The 15976-nt window shown below is 42.0% G+C and overlaps 1 protein-coding gene across 2 annotated transcripts; it reads left to right on the plus strand.

Annotated features, from left to right (window-relative positions):
- The first annotated feature begins 65 nt into the window (after window positions 1-65).
- Window positions 66-15062, plus strand: avil (advillin). 2 transcript variants are annotated; one of them, XM_084062661.1, is made up of 20 exons: window positions 66-152; window positions 951-1057; window positions 1528-1602; window positions 2978-3177; window positions 3649-3757; window positions 3874-3984; window positions 4589-4797; window positions 5089-5167; window positions 5327-5425; window positions 6394-6547; window positions 7559-7659; window positions 8695-8832; window positions 9336-9494; window positions 9864-10043; window positions 10852-11006; window positions 11615-11759; window positions 12793-12981; window positions 13283-13351; window positions 13692-13802; window positions 14112-15062. In XM_084062661.1, the coding sequence occupies exons 2-20, from the start codon at window positions 998-1000 to the stop codon at window positions 14223-14225; spliced, it is 2457 nt and encodes an 818-aa protein (XP_083918787.1). In that variant the 5' UTR covers window positions 66-152; window positions 951-997; the 3' UTR covers window positions 14226-15062. The 2 variants fall into 2 exon arrangements, with proteins under 2 accessions (XP_083918787.1, XP_083918788.1); XM_084062662.1 differs by having other exon boundaries at window positions 83-156.
- The last annotated feature ends 914 nt before the right edge of the window (window positions 15063-15976 follow it).

A 15976-nucleotide genomic window follows, 5' to 3' on the forward strand; every position in this document is an offset into this window, starting at 1 on the left:
CCTGGAATATGCAAACCATCAGGCAAATCTCCTGGGCTCTGAAAAGAAGAAGAAGAAGAGAGATTTGTGTGTCTGTCTGCACAGTAGATCACAGTATCCTGACTGTATGATTGATCATATTGGCGCTACATTGGTTTTTCCTCTGGCTGAATGTACGTAAGTCTCTCACGTTGACATTAATGGACCCGGTGAAGTGATTTAATGTTGTTTTCCTGTACTAAAAGGAGTTTATAAATGACAGATTGTTTATTTGATGCTTAACCACTTAAATCCCTCTAGATCAGTGGTTTTGCAAACCTTTTAGCTTGAGACTCAAAAGAGAAATTACTGCAGATGTTTGCCCCGGGACCCAAAACTAGTGAAAATAGCAGATCTACAAGTGAGCTTGTAGATCTGCTATTTTCACTACCTCTTAAACTTTCTTTAAAAAACGTGTCTATGGAATTGTTATTTGTATGTATTAATGCAGATATATATATATTTTTTTTTTTCAGAAAATCTCTATTTTGATATTTACTCGTCGTGACCCATAAAAAATGTTATCTGTGAGGGTCCCGACCCACTGTTTGGGAAACAGTGCTCTAGACTTAGTAAATTGGACCTGAGCTGGCTCTGTGTACTACCATTTCCCCTCTACACCAAAATAAATACACGTGTTGTGAAATCTGCAATTCTTGGCTATAATGTCCCCCCCCCCCCCCCCCAGACTACTGATGCTGGGGTTCTAGTGGTTAAAATCATCAATACTGTCTGATATACATATATAATTTAGTCATATATAATTTAGTCATCATTTTGACAGAGAGCTGGAGGGTTGATATAAACAATTATCTTGGAAATTCATTATTATCATTATTACATATTTGCATTTCTTCCAAAGTATTTTGAAAATGTATTTTGTGTTACTATTCTCATATGGTGATAATGATTTCTTCTTCATATTTTCCAAGAACTGGAAGAAAATTGACTCTGACGTTTTGAGCACACCTTGAGAACCATGGATTACACATTCAGAGCAGTGACTCACAACCCTGGTATTATCATCTGGAGAATTGAGGTATTTTGACTTTTGAAAATAGACATTTTAAAGGTAGGGTAAGTGATATTTTTTGATTAAAACAAAAGGTGTTTTTTCAAATGGTTAAAGCACTATATTCTGACAGTCATTGTAGAGCAGTGGTTCTCAACCAGTGGTCCGGGGACCACCAGTGGTCCCCAGCTAAATGGTGGCGAGTTTGTAGCCAAATGGACCCTTCTGTGAGATCTGTGACTTTGTCAAACATCTTGTCAAACATTTTAGTACTTTTACTTTTGGTATTTTAAGTACATTTTGAATTCTGGACTTTTACTGGTAACAGAGTACAGTATTTCTATATTGCAGTATTGGTACTTTTACTTATAAGAATTTGAGTACTTTTTCCACCACTGTCTGTACATTACACTTTTTTTTGCCGTGTTCCGAAGCACATACAGTTCCTTTTTGTTGGAAGAAACGGTAATAATACAACGTTTCTATTTGCTCCATAGAAAATGGAGCTTGTCCAAGTACCAGAGAAATCTTATGGGAATTTTTATGAGGGAGACTGCTACATACTACTCTCTGTAAGTCCTGAACGTTTATAGATGAATTACTGTTACCGTGTGCGTGTGTGTGCGTGTGCGTGTGTGTGTGTGCATGTGTGTGTGTGTGTGTGTGTGTGTGTGTGTGTGTTTGTTTAGCTCATGTGGTTTGCATATTTACAATAGGGAACTCTGACAACATGCAGTGCATTTTCTTATGACCTCATCCCAGTTGTCTTGTATTTTGTTGCTGTCGGGCAGAAACCTTCTAACTTTTTGTGTTTTTTCATAAATGAACGCCTCCAGCGTCACACAAAAGCATCAAAAGTAGCAGATCTACAAGCTCGAAACGCAACGCTAAAAGCGACACATTTTGAGCTACAGGTTTAGACATACTTTTACTGAGGTTACATTATTACGGTTATGTTTAGACATAGTTTTACTGAGGTTAAGGTTAGGTTTAGACATAGTTTTACTGAGGTTAAGGTTAGGTTTAGACATAGTTTTACTGAGGTTAAGGTTAGGAATAAGGTTAGGTTTAGACATAGTTTTACTGAGGTTACGTTTAGGAATAAGGTTAGGTTTAGGCATAGTTTTACTGAGGTTACGTTTAGGAATAAGGTTAGGTTTAGACATAGTTTTACTGAGGTTACGTTTAGGAATAAGGTTAGGTTTAGACATAGTTTTACTGAGGTTACGTTTAGGAATAAGGTTAGGTTTAGACATAGTTTTACTGAGGTTACGTAAAGGAATAAGGTTAGGTTTAGACATAGTTTTACTGAGGTTACGTTTAGGAATAAGGTTAGGTTTAGGCATAGTTTTACTGAGGTTACGTAAAGGAATAAGGTTAGGTTTAGACATAGTTTTACTGAGGTTACGTAAAGGAATAAGGTTAGGTTTAGACATAGTTTTACTGAGGTTACGTTTAGGAATAAGGTTATGTTTAGACATAGTTTTACTGAGGTTACGTTTAGGAATAAGGTTAGGTTTAGACATAGTTTTACTGGGGTTACCGTAACGTTTAGGAATAAGGTTAGGTTTAGACATAGTTTTACTGAGGTTAAGGTTAGGAATAAGGTTAGGTTTAGACATAGTTTTACTGAGGTTACGTTTAGGAATAAGGTTAGGTTTAGACATAGTTTTACTGAGGTTACGTTTAGGAATAAGGTTAGGTTTAGACATAGTTTTACTGGGGTTACGTTTAGGAATAAGGTTAGGTTAGACATAGTTTTACTGAGGTTACGTTTAGGAATAAGGTTAGGTTTAGGCATAGTTTTACTGAGGTTACGTTTAGGAATACCTATTGGCGACCGTTCCGAGGTCGCCGGATTTTGACCCGGGGCGAACGTGTTTTGGAGGGAGCGTTCTTGTATTCCATGTAACAACATTAATTACTACCCAAACCTCTTTCCTCCAGACACACAGACTGGGCGGCAGTGCTGTGACCTATGACCTCCACTACTGGATAGGCTCTCAGTCCAGCCAGGACGAACAGGGCGCGGCCGCCGTCTACACCATCCAACTGGACGAGTTCCTGGGCTCCGGTCCGGTGCAGCACCGCGAGGTGCAGAAACACGAGTCTGACACCTTCCGGGGATACTTCAAACAAGGAGTTATGTGAGACAATTTGCATATTCTGATCAAAATGCAACTATTGATTCATGATAGGTCACAGGGAAATGACAGTGTTTTCTTCTTGTCTCGGGGTGGGGGGTTACTGCTTCAGCCAGGAGAGGGCTGCTCAGATGGAAGCTGTTAGAGCTGTGAGCTTGTAGATTGGCTGTAGTGTAGATAATTTACTGTAGAGGGAAAGACATTTCGGGTTTAGTTATAGAGCCCTGGGGGTCAACTAAGTAGGTTAAGGGTTAAGTGAGTGCCTTGCTCAGGGACTCTTCGACATGCAGGCTGGTCAAGGAGAGGGTGTTGAACTGGCAACCTTCCGATTCTCAGACGGCCACAGATTTATCACATAAGCACTGTTTGTGTCATCCATCCACAAAGCAGGGAAAAGCAGAACAAAACAAAAACATTGTGTTATTTTGAACATTATTTCTATAATTTAGCCCAGTTTTTTCTCCCGTTGTTAAGTTATAGGAAAGGTGGAGTTGCATCAGGCATGAGACACACAGAGACCAACTCCTACGACATCCAGAGGTTACTGCATGTGAAAGGAAAGAAAAGAGTCACTGCCATGGAGGTGAGCAACACTGTAAAGCACTATACAGTATGTCTCAAAGTGGAACCACCTCAAGGACCTCTAGGGGTACTACTAAAGTAGCAGGATGAACTGTCTGCATCAACGTTGTGTTTCAGGTGGAGATGAGCTGGAGCAGCTTCAACACTGGAGACGTGTTTCTGTTGGACATGGGCAAGACCCTGATCCAGTGGAATGGACCAATGAGCAACAAACAAGAAAGACTGAAGGTACCGCATATCATTTATACTGCAAACTGTTTGTACGTCTGTGTAAGGCAGAGGTTCCCAAACTGGGGTTTGGGAACCCCAGTTCCAAGTGATTTTTTTGGGGGGGTCCCCAAATGATTAACTTATGTGCACATTTCTAAAGTGACAATTTAGGACTTTTAAGACCTTTTCAATACCTCTAAAATGAAAAAACATAAACTAATAATAAGACCAAAAGTAAACATTGTCCAAATTGTCAAATATTACCTAAGAAAGAAGCAAACATGTTGTAAATAGCCGATCTACTAGTAGATCATCTATTTAGACAATATTTATCTGTGGAACCGAGTCAAAGTATATGTAATGCCTCAATTTCAAGTGCTTGTCAGGGTTGGGGGTCCCCAGTTCAAATATGATTATCTTATAATAATAATAATAATAATAATAATAATAATCTTACATATTATGGAAGCTGGATTAGATGAGATTTTGAATTGGACAATAATGAATAGAGTAAATGCATTTGTAAACTTGCGTGCCAGTGTCATGCACCAAAAAATAGCTGATCTATAAGTTCACCCACAGAGTTTTGACATGACTTGGTGGTATACCTTTTCGTTCCCAGGGCATGATGCTGGCCAAAGACATCCGTGACAGAGAGCGAGGCGGACGGGCAGAGATCGGGGTGATCGAGGGAGACGTGGAAGGCGACTCCCCTCCTCACCTCATGGAAATCCTGACCAGCGTTCTTGGGCAAAGAACGTCTGAGCTGACAAGTGGAACGTCTGACGAAACATCTGACCACGAGCAGCTGGCACAGCTCACCCTGTACCAGTGAGTATTGCTGACTGTCCTTTAACCCATTAAGATCTGAGGCAAATGCCTACAAAAGGCCTTCTAAAACAGTTCTCAAACGTTTTCGTGCCAAGGAAGACCCCCAAAATGATAGGTATTTGCCTGCGGACCCCCTACCCCCCATCAGAAAATGTATTCCCCCCCAGAAGAGAAGATTTGTGTTAAAAGAAAATCAAAATTATTCAAAACTTTTCAAACACTGCAATCACCAGTCTCAATGTTTCATATGTTTTGTTCCATTAATGCAATCTGTATGTTCATTATCTTCAGTGTGACTGATGCTGAAGGTCAGATGAAGGTCACAGAAGTCGCCATCAGACCGTTGGTTCAGGACCTCTTAAATCACGACGTGAGTTTACGTGGCATAGTTTATACTTACTTATACGTACAATGGTATCGCTGGTCAGCAAGAAAATAGCCGATCCACAAGCTTGTAGACCGGCTATTTTCTTTGCTGTACTACACCGTTGTTCGATGGAGCATAAATTAGGCAAAAATATCTTTCCAGGACTGCTTCATCTTGGATCAAGGAGGGTTGAAGATCTTCGTCTGGAAAGGGAAGAAAGCGACCAAGGCTGAAAGGCAGGCAGCCATGTCCAGAGCTCTGGTAAAATGACAATGTTCAGGGTTACAAACATGTACAGTATGTCAAAAATATATATTTGTCGGTATAAGTTAGAGTTGTTCCGGTACCGCTACCAGTATCGGAGAAGCTTCCGACACTAAAAATGCTGGCAGTCTACTGGTATGCCAGTCTACGCCATTCCCATACCACATCATTTATCACAGGGGTCTTCAACGTTTTCAGGCCAAGGACCCCCTAGCTGAGAGAGAGATGAAGCAGGGACCCCCTCTATATTGTATAAAATTGTGTTTCAGATTAAACTTCTTTTTTTTTTAACTTGGTCTGCTCTTTTTCCCCTCTACACCTATACCTCTTTGCCAAAAATAGCCGATCTACAAGCTCACAACGCCTCGCAGCGCGAGGCGTTGTGAGCTTGTAGATCTGCTGTTTTTGGCTAAAGTTCTCCTCAGAAAAGGGATGCTAGGGTTCAAGTGGTTAAGGTAAAAAAATAATCATATCACACAAAGATTTGGCAGACCCCCTGTAACTCTGAGGACCCGCTAGGGGTCCCGGGCCCCCTGTTGCAGACCCCTGATTTATCACATGATGATATGTCACTAAATGTACAGTTGATTTAGTCGACTAGGATGTATTTTGTCTGTGCCTTGATGGCCTGATTTTACACTTGGTTGCCTGCTTAAAATAGCAGATCTACAAGCTCACAACGCGTTGCGTTGTGAGCTTGTAGACCTGAGCGCAACCAAACATAAAATGACGTGTCTTTTAGTTCTACTGGATCTCTTCTCCACTAGTCACTCACTAACATTTTAGTCTAGTTTTTATTTGTTGACGAAATTGTCAATATATTTAGTCTTAGTTTTTAGTCATCGTAAGTTAGTTTTCATTTAGTTTTTATTTAGTTTTCGTCAGTGAAAAAAGGTAGTCGACGAACACTTTTCGTCAAATTTTAGTCGACGAAATCAACACTGACCGTTATGATACTATTACAGGAATTCATTAAAGCAAAGAAGTACGCCGTCAGCACCAACGTGGAGGTGGTGAACGACGGGGCGGAGTCGGCGCTCTTCAAGCAGCTGTTCCACAGCTGGAGGTCCAGGGAGCAGACTGTAGGTCTGGGGAGGGTGCACACCCGGGGGAAAGTGGGTATGTGTCCGTTTCCTTTTTTTCCCCCAATTTACTTCCAATTAGAGATGTTCGATAATATCGTCCCCCCAATATTATCGTCCGATATTAACATAAAAATGTAATATCGGAAAATATCTGTATTCTTTTTTATTTATTAGTTCAACTGCTGTAGGATTTTTTTGCACAGAGAATGTTTACATTTTGTCACCTTGCTAAACTAATGGCCTAAGTCATTTTTTCCCCCATTCTTTTTGAGGAAAATTATATTTTTGCCTAAGTCAGCTCCTCATGACACTGGCCACCTCTGGTAAAAAAATCTCCTAATTGAAAAGGATCATGCTGTTCCCTCCCCTTTTAGTAAAATGGCCTCCCTAGTGTGACTTAGGCCAAAATAGGCTTTTTTTTTTGCCTACGTCACATGGTTTTGTGACTTAAGTAAAAAAAAAAAAATGGCCTAAATCAGTAAAATAATTTGGCCTAAGTCAGATTGAATCCTATTTAAACCTATTTAAATCTCTTATGTTACATAACTGACAGACAGTGTTATTTTTAGCGGCGCTAGCCGCTAGCGGATCCTGCTCTATACCTGACTTTGTCCGTGTGCGTCAACGTTCTGATTGGTCAGGTGCGTACGTCAACAAAGTGATTGGTCAAGCTTGATTCATGTGACACGTGGCTATAAACACATTATAAACACATATCGATGACAAAATGTATCAAAGGCGCCGCTACCTTCACACAGGGTGTGATTTTTTATTTTAATAGTAATAATTTGTTATAAACGTTTTGGGTGAAATGATTAATAAATATCATATAGTGTTGGATCGGTTTTTAACTTTTTCTGAAAAACTTTAAAAAATGACATAGGCCATTAGTTTAGCAAGGTGACGATTTGGAAAGCCTTGTTGTCATTTACGAATGCATCCAGTGAAGAGTTTCAAAGGGAGTGCAAAACACATGAGGAGGAGGAACGTGCTTTTCTGATTTTGGCCTAATAGCGTAATGTTGCAAAATGATTTGTTTTTACAGCCGATATCACTCAGGAGAAATTCGACGCCACTCTGATGCACGTGATGCCAGAGGTGGCTGCACAGGAACGCATGGTGGACAACGGTGATGGACAGCTGGAGGTAGGACTCTTAAGCCCCGACTTATAGGGGAACCTTAAGGCGCAACAAAAAAAGTGGGACTCGCCTCTTTCCAGCTCCCAAGAACCTGCAGCATTTTTATGGGTTTTCATGAAGAAGCCAGTGACTTCAGAGTGGGCGTTTAAGTCAGAACAATAAACCAAAGAAACCTTTAACCTGAACCATCAAACCTATCAAAAGAAACCAAGTTACAAATCACTAACCCAACACCTACTGTGATCAAAACACAGGAGAAAATCTGATCAAAAAGAATGACTCCCCACTAAAAATCCAAGGCTATTCAAACCATCAATAACTCCTAACAAACATTCTGCATAGTACAGGTTGGCTCCCAGTCTTGCTGGAACAGAAATGAAGAGCAATTAGGAAAGCAAGCCTTTTAAACTTCCCTTCAGAAGGCTGGAGCCAATCGGCTCCCTCCAGATACCTGCACAATCAGTCCCTCACTCATTCAATCAGCCAGGCACACCTGCATCCCGTTACTCACACACACACACACACACACACACACACACACACACACACACACACACAGGTGCACGCACACACGCACGCAGGCTGTCACACACACAAACACACGCACACACACACACAAACACACGTGTAGGCTCGCGCGCGCGCGCGCGCACACACACACACACACACACACACACACACACACACACACACACACACACACACACACACACACACACACACACACACACACACACAGATTAAAGACATATCCTACAGGCATAGAATTAAATTATGACCTCAGGGTCATTACAAGGATATTTTTTAACCACTTAAACCCTATACTTATAGTTGACCAGATTCTCAAGGGCTCCATAAGCGCCGGCCCCTCCTATTCTTGCTCAACACTAAAATAGCTGATCACAACACGTTGTGAACTTGTCATTGTCGTTGTGAGCTTGTCAATCGGCAATAGAATAGTGATGCTATAGGGTAGTGAATTATGACTTTTTCACATTATAACGAACAGCTGCTCCAATAATATGATCATGCATCAAACAGGTGTGGCGGATTGAGAACTTGGAGCTGGTCCCTGTGGAAGCGGAGAGGTACGGATACTTCTATGGAGGAGACTGTTACCTGCTCCTCTACACCTATGAGGTCCACAGTCAGAGGAACTACCTGCTCTACATATGGCAGGTAGGTGTGAATACAGTATCTAAAGTCCTGGGTAAACGGTTGTGCCCTTCTTTGTCCTTTGTTCAGGGTTGACTGCAGGTGCGGTGGTCTCAAAAACATAAAGGAAAACTGGCAGAAAAAGACTTGCGCTTTACATAAACTTTTAAGGAAGATTCCTTAGACAGAGACTAAGAACATATATTATATTATATATTTTAACATGCTCATAAAGTGCTCTGTGCTCAAAGTGAAAGGTGCCATAAAGCAGCAAACGTTTCTTTGTCAGTGTTGTATGCACAGTGAACTTTATGAGCATGTTAAAATAAAATACAATCTCTGTCTATACTTGCCTTTTGTTTAGTAGGGTCGTCATGCATTGCTTAAATACTTTACTTGCCTTTTGTTTCAGGGCCATCATGCATTACAAGTTCACAGATTAGCTATTTTCGCCAAATGTTTGCCCACACCAGAATAGGGATGCTTATAGGGTTCAAGTGGTTAAATATGTGTTCTTTTTGTTCCAGGGTCGTCATGCCTCACAGGATGAGGTGGCAGCCTCTGCCTTCCAGGCGGTCAGCTTGGACCAGAAGTATGACGGTCGACCTGTGCAGGTCAGACTGACCATGGGCAAAGAGACCCGGCACTTTATGGCCATGTTCAAGGGCAGAATGGTCATCTTTGAGGTACATCTGTGGTACTCAAACTTTTTTTCTTGTATTTCTAAACCTCATGTACATAATGTTTGGATGGATATCGTCTCTGTCGGGCATCCAAAACCGGAAAATCCTTTCCAGGATTCAAATCAAATAAAAAAAATAACAAGTAGCAGATCTACAAGCTCAAAACGCTTTGCTTAGTGGCGCGTTTCAAGCTTACAGATCTGCTATCTTTGGTGCTTTAGAATATGGAGATAAGAGGTTTCTGCCCGACAACAACGATATGCTATGTGTAAACGCATGGTGGACAAAACAACAAGCTCCCACTGTTTAAACACCTGTAAACCTGTGATGTGACAATAAAGACGATTCTGGTTCTAATCTGGTCTCTTTCAGGGGGGCACGTCTAGAAGCTCGACGTGTGAACCTGAACCTCCGATCAGGTTGTTCCAGGTGAGCGGCGCTGACCCCTCCAACACCAAGGCCATCGAGGTGCCGGCCCTGACCGCCTCGCTCAACTCCAACGACGTCTTCCTGCTCCAGAGTCAATCTGGGATTTATCTTTGGTATGGCAAGGTAGGAAGTCTATGTTTGTCATACATTTACACACATCCCTCTCTTGGCAACGCATTCTCACTCCCAAGACAGCAAACGGGTGACTTCTTGGGACGGATTGGACCAAACTTCAACACTAGGGATGATATGAGTTAGGATTCTGTCCCTATCGAGACATAACTCGAACGGCGCTGAGTCGACTGACTGAAGAGGACTTGGTAATGCTTGACTCGTTGCTCAAGTCCACTTTAGACGGTGTGCCTCGGTCGTTTTAACTGTTTTTAGTAGACCCGTCCCCCTTTTACGTCTTGGGTTTGAGAACGGCACTTCCGCATTCCTGGAGTGTGGAAGTGCCCGGATTGCAACTGTCGTTTTACAGTTACATACAAAAATGTTACGGGAAACATTTTGATCCTTTCCGGATCTACTTCAGGTTAAAGATTGACAAATCAGGAAGTGACATCTACTTAACTCAAATTAGTCATTGGCCTCACAGGTGGAGCCAAAGTTGAATTGAAAACTACATCTCATCTATAATTTTCATAGTCTAAAAGACTCTTGTTTCTAAAACAACCATAATAACAAAGTGAACAATATCCCATATTTCCTTTTGTGAAAAATATATAGATGGACAGGCGTCGGGCGTGGCTTGAGATGCACTCACTCAGCGGCGATCTAAAATCAGATTACTCTGAAGAAAAATAAATTCAGAGAAAATATTTATAAAGACTGAAGTTTGGGTTAAATGTGAACGCTAGAGGGTGGCAGTTTGCCATCCATCCCCTCGGGACTACAAAATGACACCCCCCTGCCTGCCTTATCACTATAGGGATCGAATGGAGACGAGAGAGCCATGGCGAAGGAGGTCAGCTCTGTGATTGGAGGAGGGAACGCAGACTCTGCTGAGACGGTGGCCGAGGGTCAAGAGCCCGCTGAATTCTGGGATCTGCTGGGAGGAAAAGCTCCTTATGCCAGTGACAAGAGGTACAGCATGGGTTCACAACTGTTAATAGAACTCGTTCAGTGTTGCCAGATTCTGTGAGAGAAACAAGCAACCAGGTCTAGGAAAACCAGCCCAGAAGAAGCGACTATGGTCCACACGAGTACTTTAACATGTACATCAGCTATTTGAAAATAGCAGATCTACAAGCTCACAACGCGTCGCGATGCGACGCGTTGTGAGCTTGTAGATCTGCTATTTTCAAATAAAATCTTGCGGGGAAATTATAATAAGCAGATCTGGCAACCCTGAACTCGTTGCTGTCGGGTAGAAACCTCTTATCTCCATATTCTAACTTTTTGTGTTTTTCCGTAAATTAAAGCCCTACTTTATCATACTGCAGCGTCACACAAAAGCATCAAAAGTAGCAGATCTACAAGTTCGAAATTTGGGGGTTGGAATTTAGAGTTAAACATGATTTATACTAAAGTTACGTGCCAGTGTCATGCACCGAAAAATTGCCGATCGATCTGCTCCAAAATATCATAAAATTGTCGTCCAAAATGTCCTCACAAAACGCGTGTGTGTGTGTGTGCGTGTGCGTGTGTGTGTGTGTGTGTGTGTGTGCGTGCGCGTGCATGTTCCCCTCCAGACTACAACAGGCCGTGTTAGATCACCAGCCTCGCCTGTTTGAGTGCTCCAACAAGACGGGCCGTTTCGCGGTGACAGAGGTGACCCAGTTCTCACAGGATGACCTCAGCGAGGATGACGTCATGCTGCTGGACACATGGGACCAGGTACTGCATGTGACTGACTGACCGGTGACACAGCGTTTGACCAACGACATTCATTTTGATCAAGTCACAAATGTATGTTTTTAGAAATCAGTTCAAACTTTTTCATGTCAAGGACCCCCAAATTAAAATGTATTTTAGCCACGGACCTCTCATCTGAAAAGGTTTTGTGCAAGGGAAGAGAAGATTCATGTTAATAAAAATTCTAAATTATTCAACATTTAACTTTCAAGATTATTATTATTATTATTTTTAAATAGCAGATGTACAAGCTCGCAGGGCGGCACATAAGTAGGTCGGGAGGTGGCTTATTGTCGGTATCAGCCGAGTAACACGCAGGAGTCTGCCCCTGTTACAATGCGCTAGACCCCTGGGAGATGGATTGCTGAGGTGGAGCGCCACACCTATCCTCAGCTCCCAGTACTTACCGCACGACTTGCCGCACCCAAGCCGTGCTACTCATGCGCTGAGTTGGCGGTGCCCGGGATTCGAACCCATGACCTTTTGGTCTGAAGGCGAGAGCTCTACCGACTGAGCTACCCGGACACTAAACATACTTGTACTCAAGTAAATTTAGAATTCCGGACGTTTATTTGTAACTAGTATTTCTACATTGCAGTATTGATACTTTTACTTAAGTAAATACTGTGAGTACGTTTTCCACCACTGGGAATAAGTACATTATGAATTAGGCACGTAAGCCCTTTTTCAAATGATATTTGAAATCTACAAGCTGACAACGAGTACTGATGTGATGTGTTGTGAGCTTTTCACTATTAATATTTTTGAAAGTATCTGGAAAATCTTTGAATTTTGTGGGGAAATCTCTAAATTTGTATACAGCAATGCATTGATAATAAAAAAGAAAATGTACTTTTCAGTACTAGTACTCCAGTACTTTAACTCAAGTACAAAATACAAATTTGACAGAGCATCTTTCACTTGTACTTGAGTAATGTTTGACCAAGACCATCTATACTTTGACTCAAGTACTTGTTGAGTTGAGCATCTTGTCCACCACTGTGTCTCCTCTCAGGTGTTCCTGTGGGTGGGCGAAGACGCCAACGAGGTGGAACGAAGGGAAACGGTGGTGACCAGCCAGGAGTACCTGCGTACCCACCCCGGGTCCAGAGACCCCGACACACCTGTCCTCCTGGTGAAGCAAGGCTACGAGCCCCCCACCTTCACCGGCTGGTTCACAGCCTGGGACCCCTACAAGTGGAGTGTGAGTCAAATGTGTTACTTCCTACTAGTGGTGTGTGTGTGTGTGTGTGTGTGTGTGTGTGTGTGTGTGTGTGTGTGTGTGTGTGTGTGTGTGTGTGTGTGTGTGTGCGTGTGTGCGCGTCTGTGTGTGTCTGTGTGCGTCTGTGTGTGTCTGTGTGCGTCTGTGTGCGTCTGTGTGTGTCTGTGTGTGTCTGTGTGCGTCTGTGTGTGTGCACGCGCGCGTGCTGTGTTTGTGTGTGCGTGTGCGTGTGCGTGTGCGTGTGCGCCATTATAATGGTCATAAAAATACATTTCTTTTTCAGGAAGGAAAAACCTATGCAGAACTGAAGAAGGAGTTGGGAGATGTAACATCTCCCATAAAAATTGTAAATGTAAGCAACATAATCATTTTTATTACTACTTTACATGTGTACTGTAAGTGATATTCTTTTATTTTTCATGGCCTTTCCTCTAGCACCACCCACAGTCCAACATATGCATGTGCACAAGGTATCTCAGAATGTAATGGGTGGAAAGAATTCTGTTAAACTCACAGATCGTGTTCATGCTCCCTGGAGGTTGAAACCCTATGACCCCATGACCTTTCCACTGGCTCCACCTGCAGGCCAAAACACAAAGATAGTTAACTTCTATTACTAGATAAGTTTATATCTAGTAGTCTAAAACATGAATTCAGAATAATTAGTCTTTGAATGTTATTCCTATCTGCAGGACCAGGACTGTGTTCCGGGCGAGTGCAGTTACCAGCTTTACCCACCAGAGGCTCTGGTCAGCAAACTTGCCAGTGAGCTACCTGATGGTGTTAACCCTGCTGAACAGGAGGTACACTCTCTCTCTCTCTCTCTATTACTCTCTCTCTCTGTGTGTGTGTGTGTGTGTGTGTGTGTGTGTGTGTGTGTGTGTGTGTGTGTGCGCGCGCGCGCGCGCGTGGGTTAGGGTTAGTTATAATGGGGCCAGTCGGACCAATGGGCCTCCAGGAACCCTGAGGGTCCCTGGACCCCACTTTGAGACGCATTGTCCAAGACTTTTTTCAATCACAAACTGTTATCGGATCGGTACTCGGTATCGACTGATTGTATCGGTACATCTCCAGTTCAAGTGATTTAAATATGATTTTCTCATTTTAAACAGAAACACCTGTGTGACGCAGACTTCAGCCAGGTGTTTGGAATGACCAGAGAGGAGTTTGACCGTCTACCTCAGTGGAAACAGTTAAACGTTAAGAAAAACAAAGGCTTGTTTTAATATGCTCCTCTGTTATGATTATACTGTACATGCCAGTGGAAAGAAACAATAAAGTCATCTTAAAGATGTCATGAAATAAAAAAAATAAGATATAATTAACAATAGTGCAAATGGCAAAAATGTGTATATTTATGTCAAAATCCCTAAAAAGTTCAATTTTTTTATTACTTCCTGTCAAACCTGTGTGATTGATTCCCATAGCTCATGTTCTTCCGCACGCAGCTGATTATCATTAAGGACACAGTGTTGGCCTGCCACTCTGTTCTGAATCTAATTCAAGATGGCGGTTGTACGCTGCATTACAAATTTTTGTTTAATTTTAGTTTTAAACCTAAACAGCTAGTACACTAAAAATATGTATATGGGGAAAAAAATGGTGAGAAATAGGCAATGCAGAAGTAACAAACATGCTTCGTTACTGCCTCTCTATCTCTGCCTCATGAGTGCAGTGTCGTTTTACATTCCATAGGCCGAGGGGACGGTATAGACTGTGATTGGCTGAGACACAACCAGCCTCTGTTTGACTGGGATTTTCTAAATCAAGGTAGCAAAAAAAAGCTATTTCATGTGACTACTACAGTATGTTTTAAATGTATCTACATTACTCTGTTAAAATTATGCATGCCAGTGACTATGTTTGAAATGTATTTACATTATTTAAAAAGCATTTGGAACTTACTTTGTGGCCATGATAAATTGATTGAACTCCATCGATAATGTTATACAGGTATTCTCTTATTATTGTTTGTAAGGCAAATCCGGATGATTGTTGTTCTAATAGTTCTGTGACAGTTTTATAACTTCAAAATGTGAGACAATAAAGGGCTTTTGTTCTTGTCCTGTTCAGTTTATTTGCCCTGGAGCAGCCTGCTGTGAGCAATGAGCGTCAGAAAACATATCTGTAGATGTATAGAGGCTATGACGTGACATCATTGTACACAGAAGTTATGCGAGAACGCCTACAGAGTGGCAAAAAAACACAACTTACTGGCCTTGACAGCCCATATAGCCAAACAGAAAGGTCATTTCTGAATGTATTAAAACAACGTTACGCTCACCAACATGGCAGCTGTACGGAAAGCTTGAATTATCCTCTTTCTATCTGCAAAGTTTTTGTTTCATAAAAATCCACTGTAGACATGTTTTTGAGCTACTTTGTCTATACATTCCGTGTCAGAGGTTGAAAGCTCTCATTTTCAACAACGCAACGTCCTGCTGCCGTCGGACTTATGTGCAATAGGCTCTATGCACAGCAGCCATATTATCACTTCCTTCACAGATGTTGCCAATGATACTAATGAAGGCTCTGTTCCATTTAGTGTAGCACAGTGGTTCTCAGATTTTTCAATTTCCACAACCCCCATAACTCTGAGTGTACAAATGGGTTCCATTTGACCATTTGTACACTCTGAGTTACACACATTTGAGACCCACTGGTGTAGCAGAGTGTTTCCAGTGAGCCAACATGCACAATATCAGCACCCTGACTCTGTTTGACCAGAATGGAACAGAGCCTTCATTAGTATCATTGCTCAATGCTAACACCTGTGAATGTCTTCACAATATGGCTGCTGTGCATAGAGTCTATTTATAAACAGGTGGTACGCAGGACTATTGAATGATTTCCAACGAGCGCTTCCAAACTCCCGAAAGTGACACACGTGCATACTCTCTATTCCAGCTTTTCTTGGATCACTGCCCTTGAGCCAGGCAGCGATCCATCTGATTTCGAATAAATATCAGTTTTAGAT

The sequence above is a fragment of the Gymnoscopelus microlampas genome, assembly GCF_963454915.1.
Source record: "Gymnoscopelus microlampas genome assembly, chromosome: 7".
In the NCBI taxonomy this organism is placed as follows: Eukaryota; Metazoa; Chordata; class Actinopteri; order Myctophiformes; family Myctophidae; genus Gymnoscopelus; species Gymnoscopelus microlampas.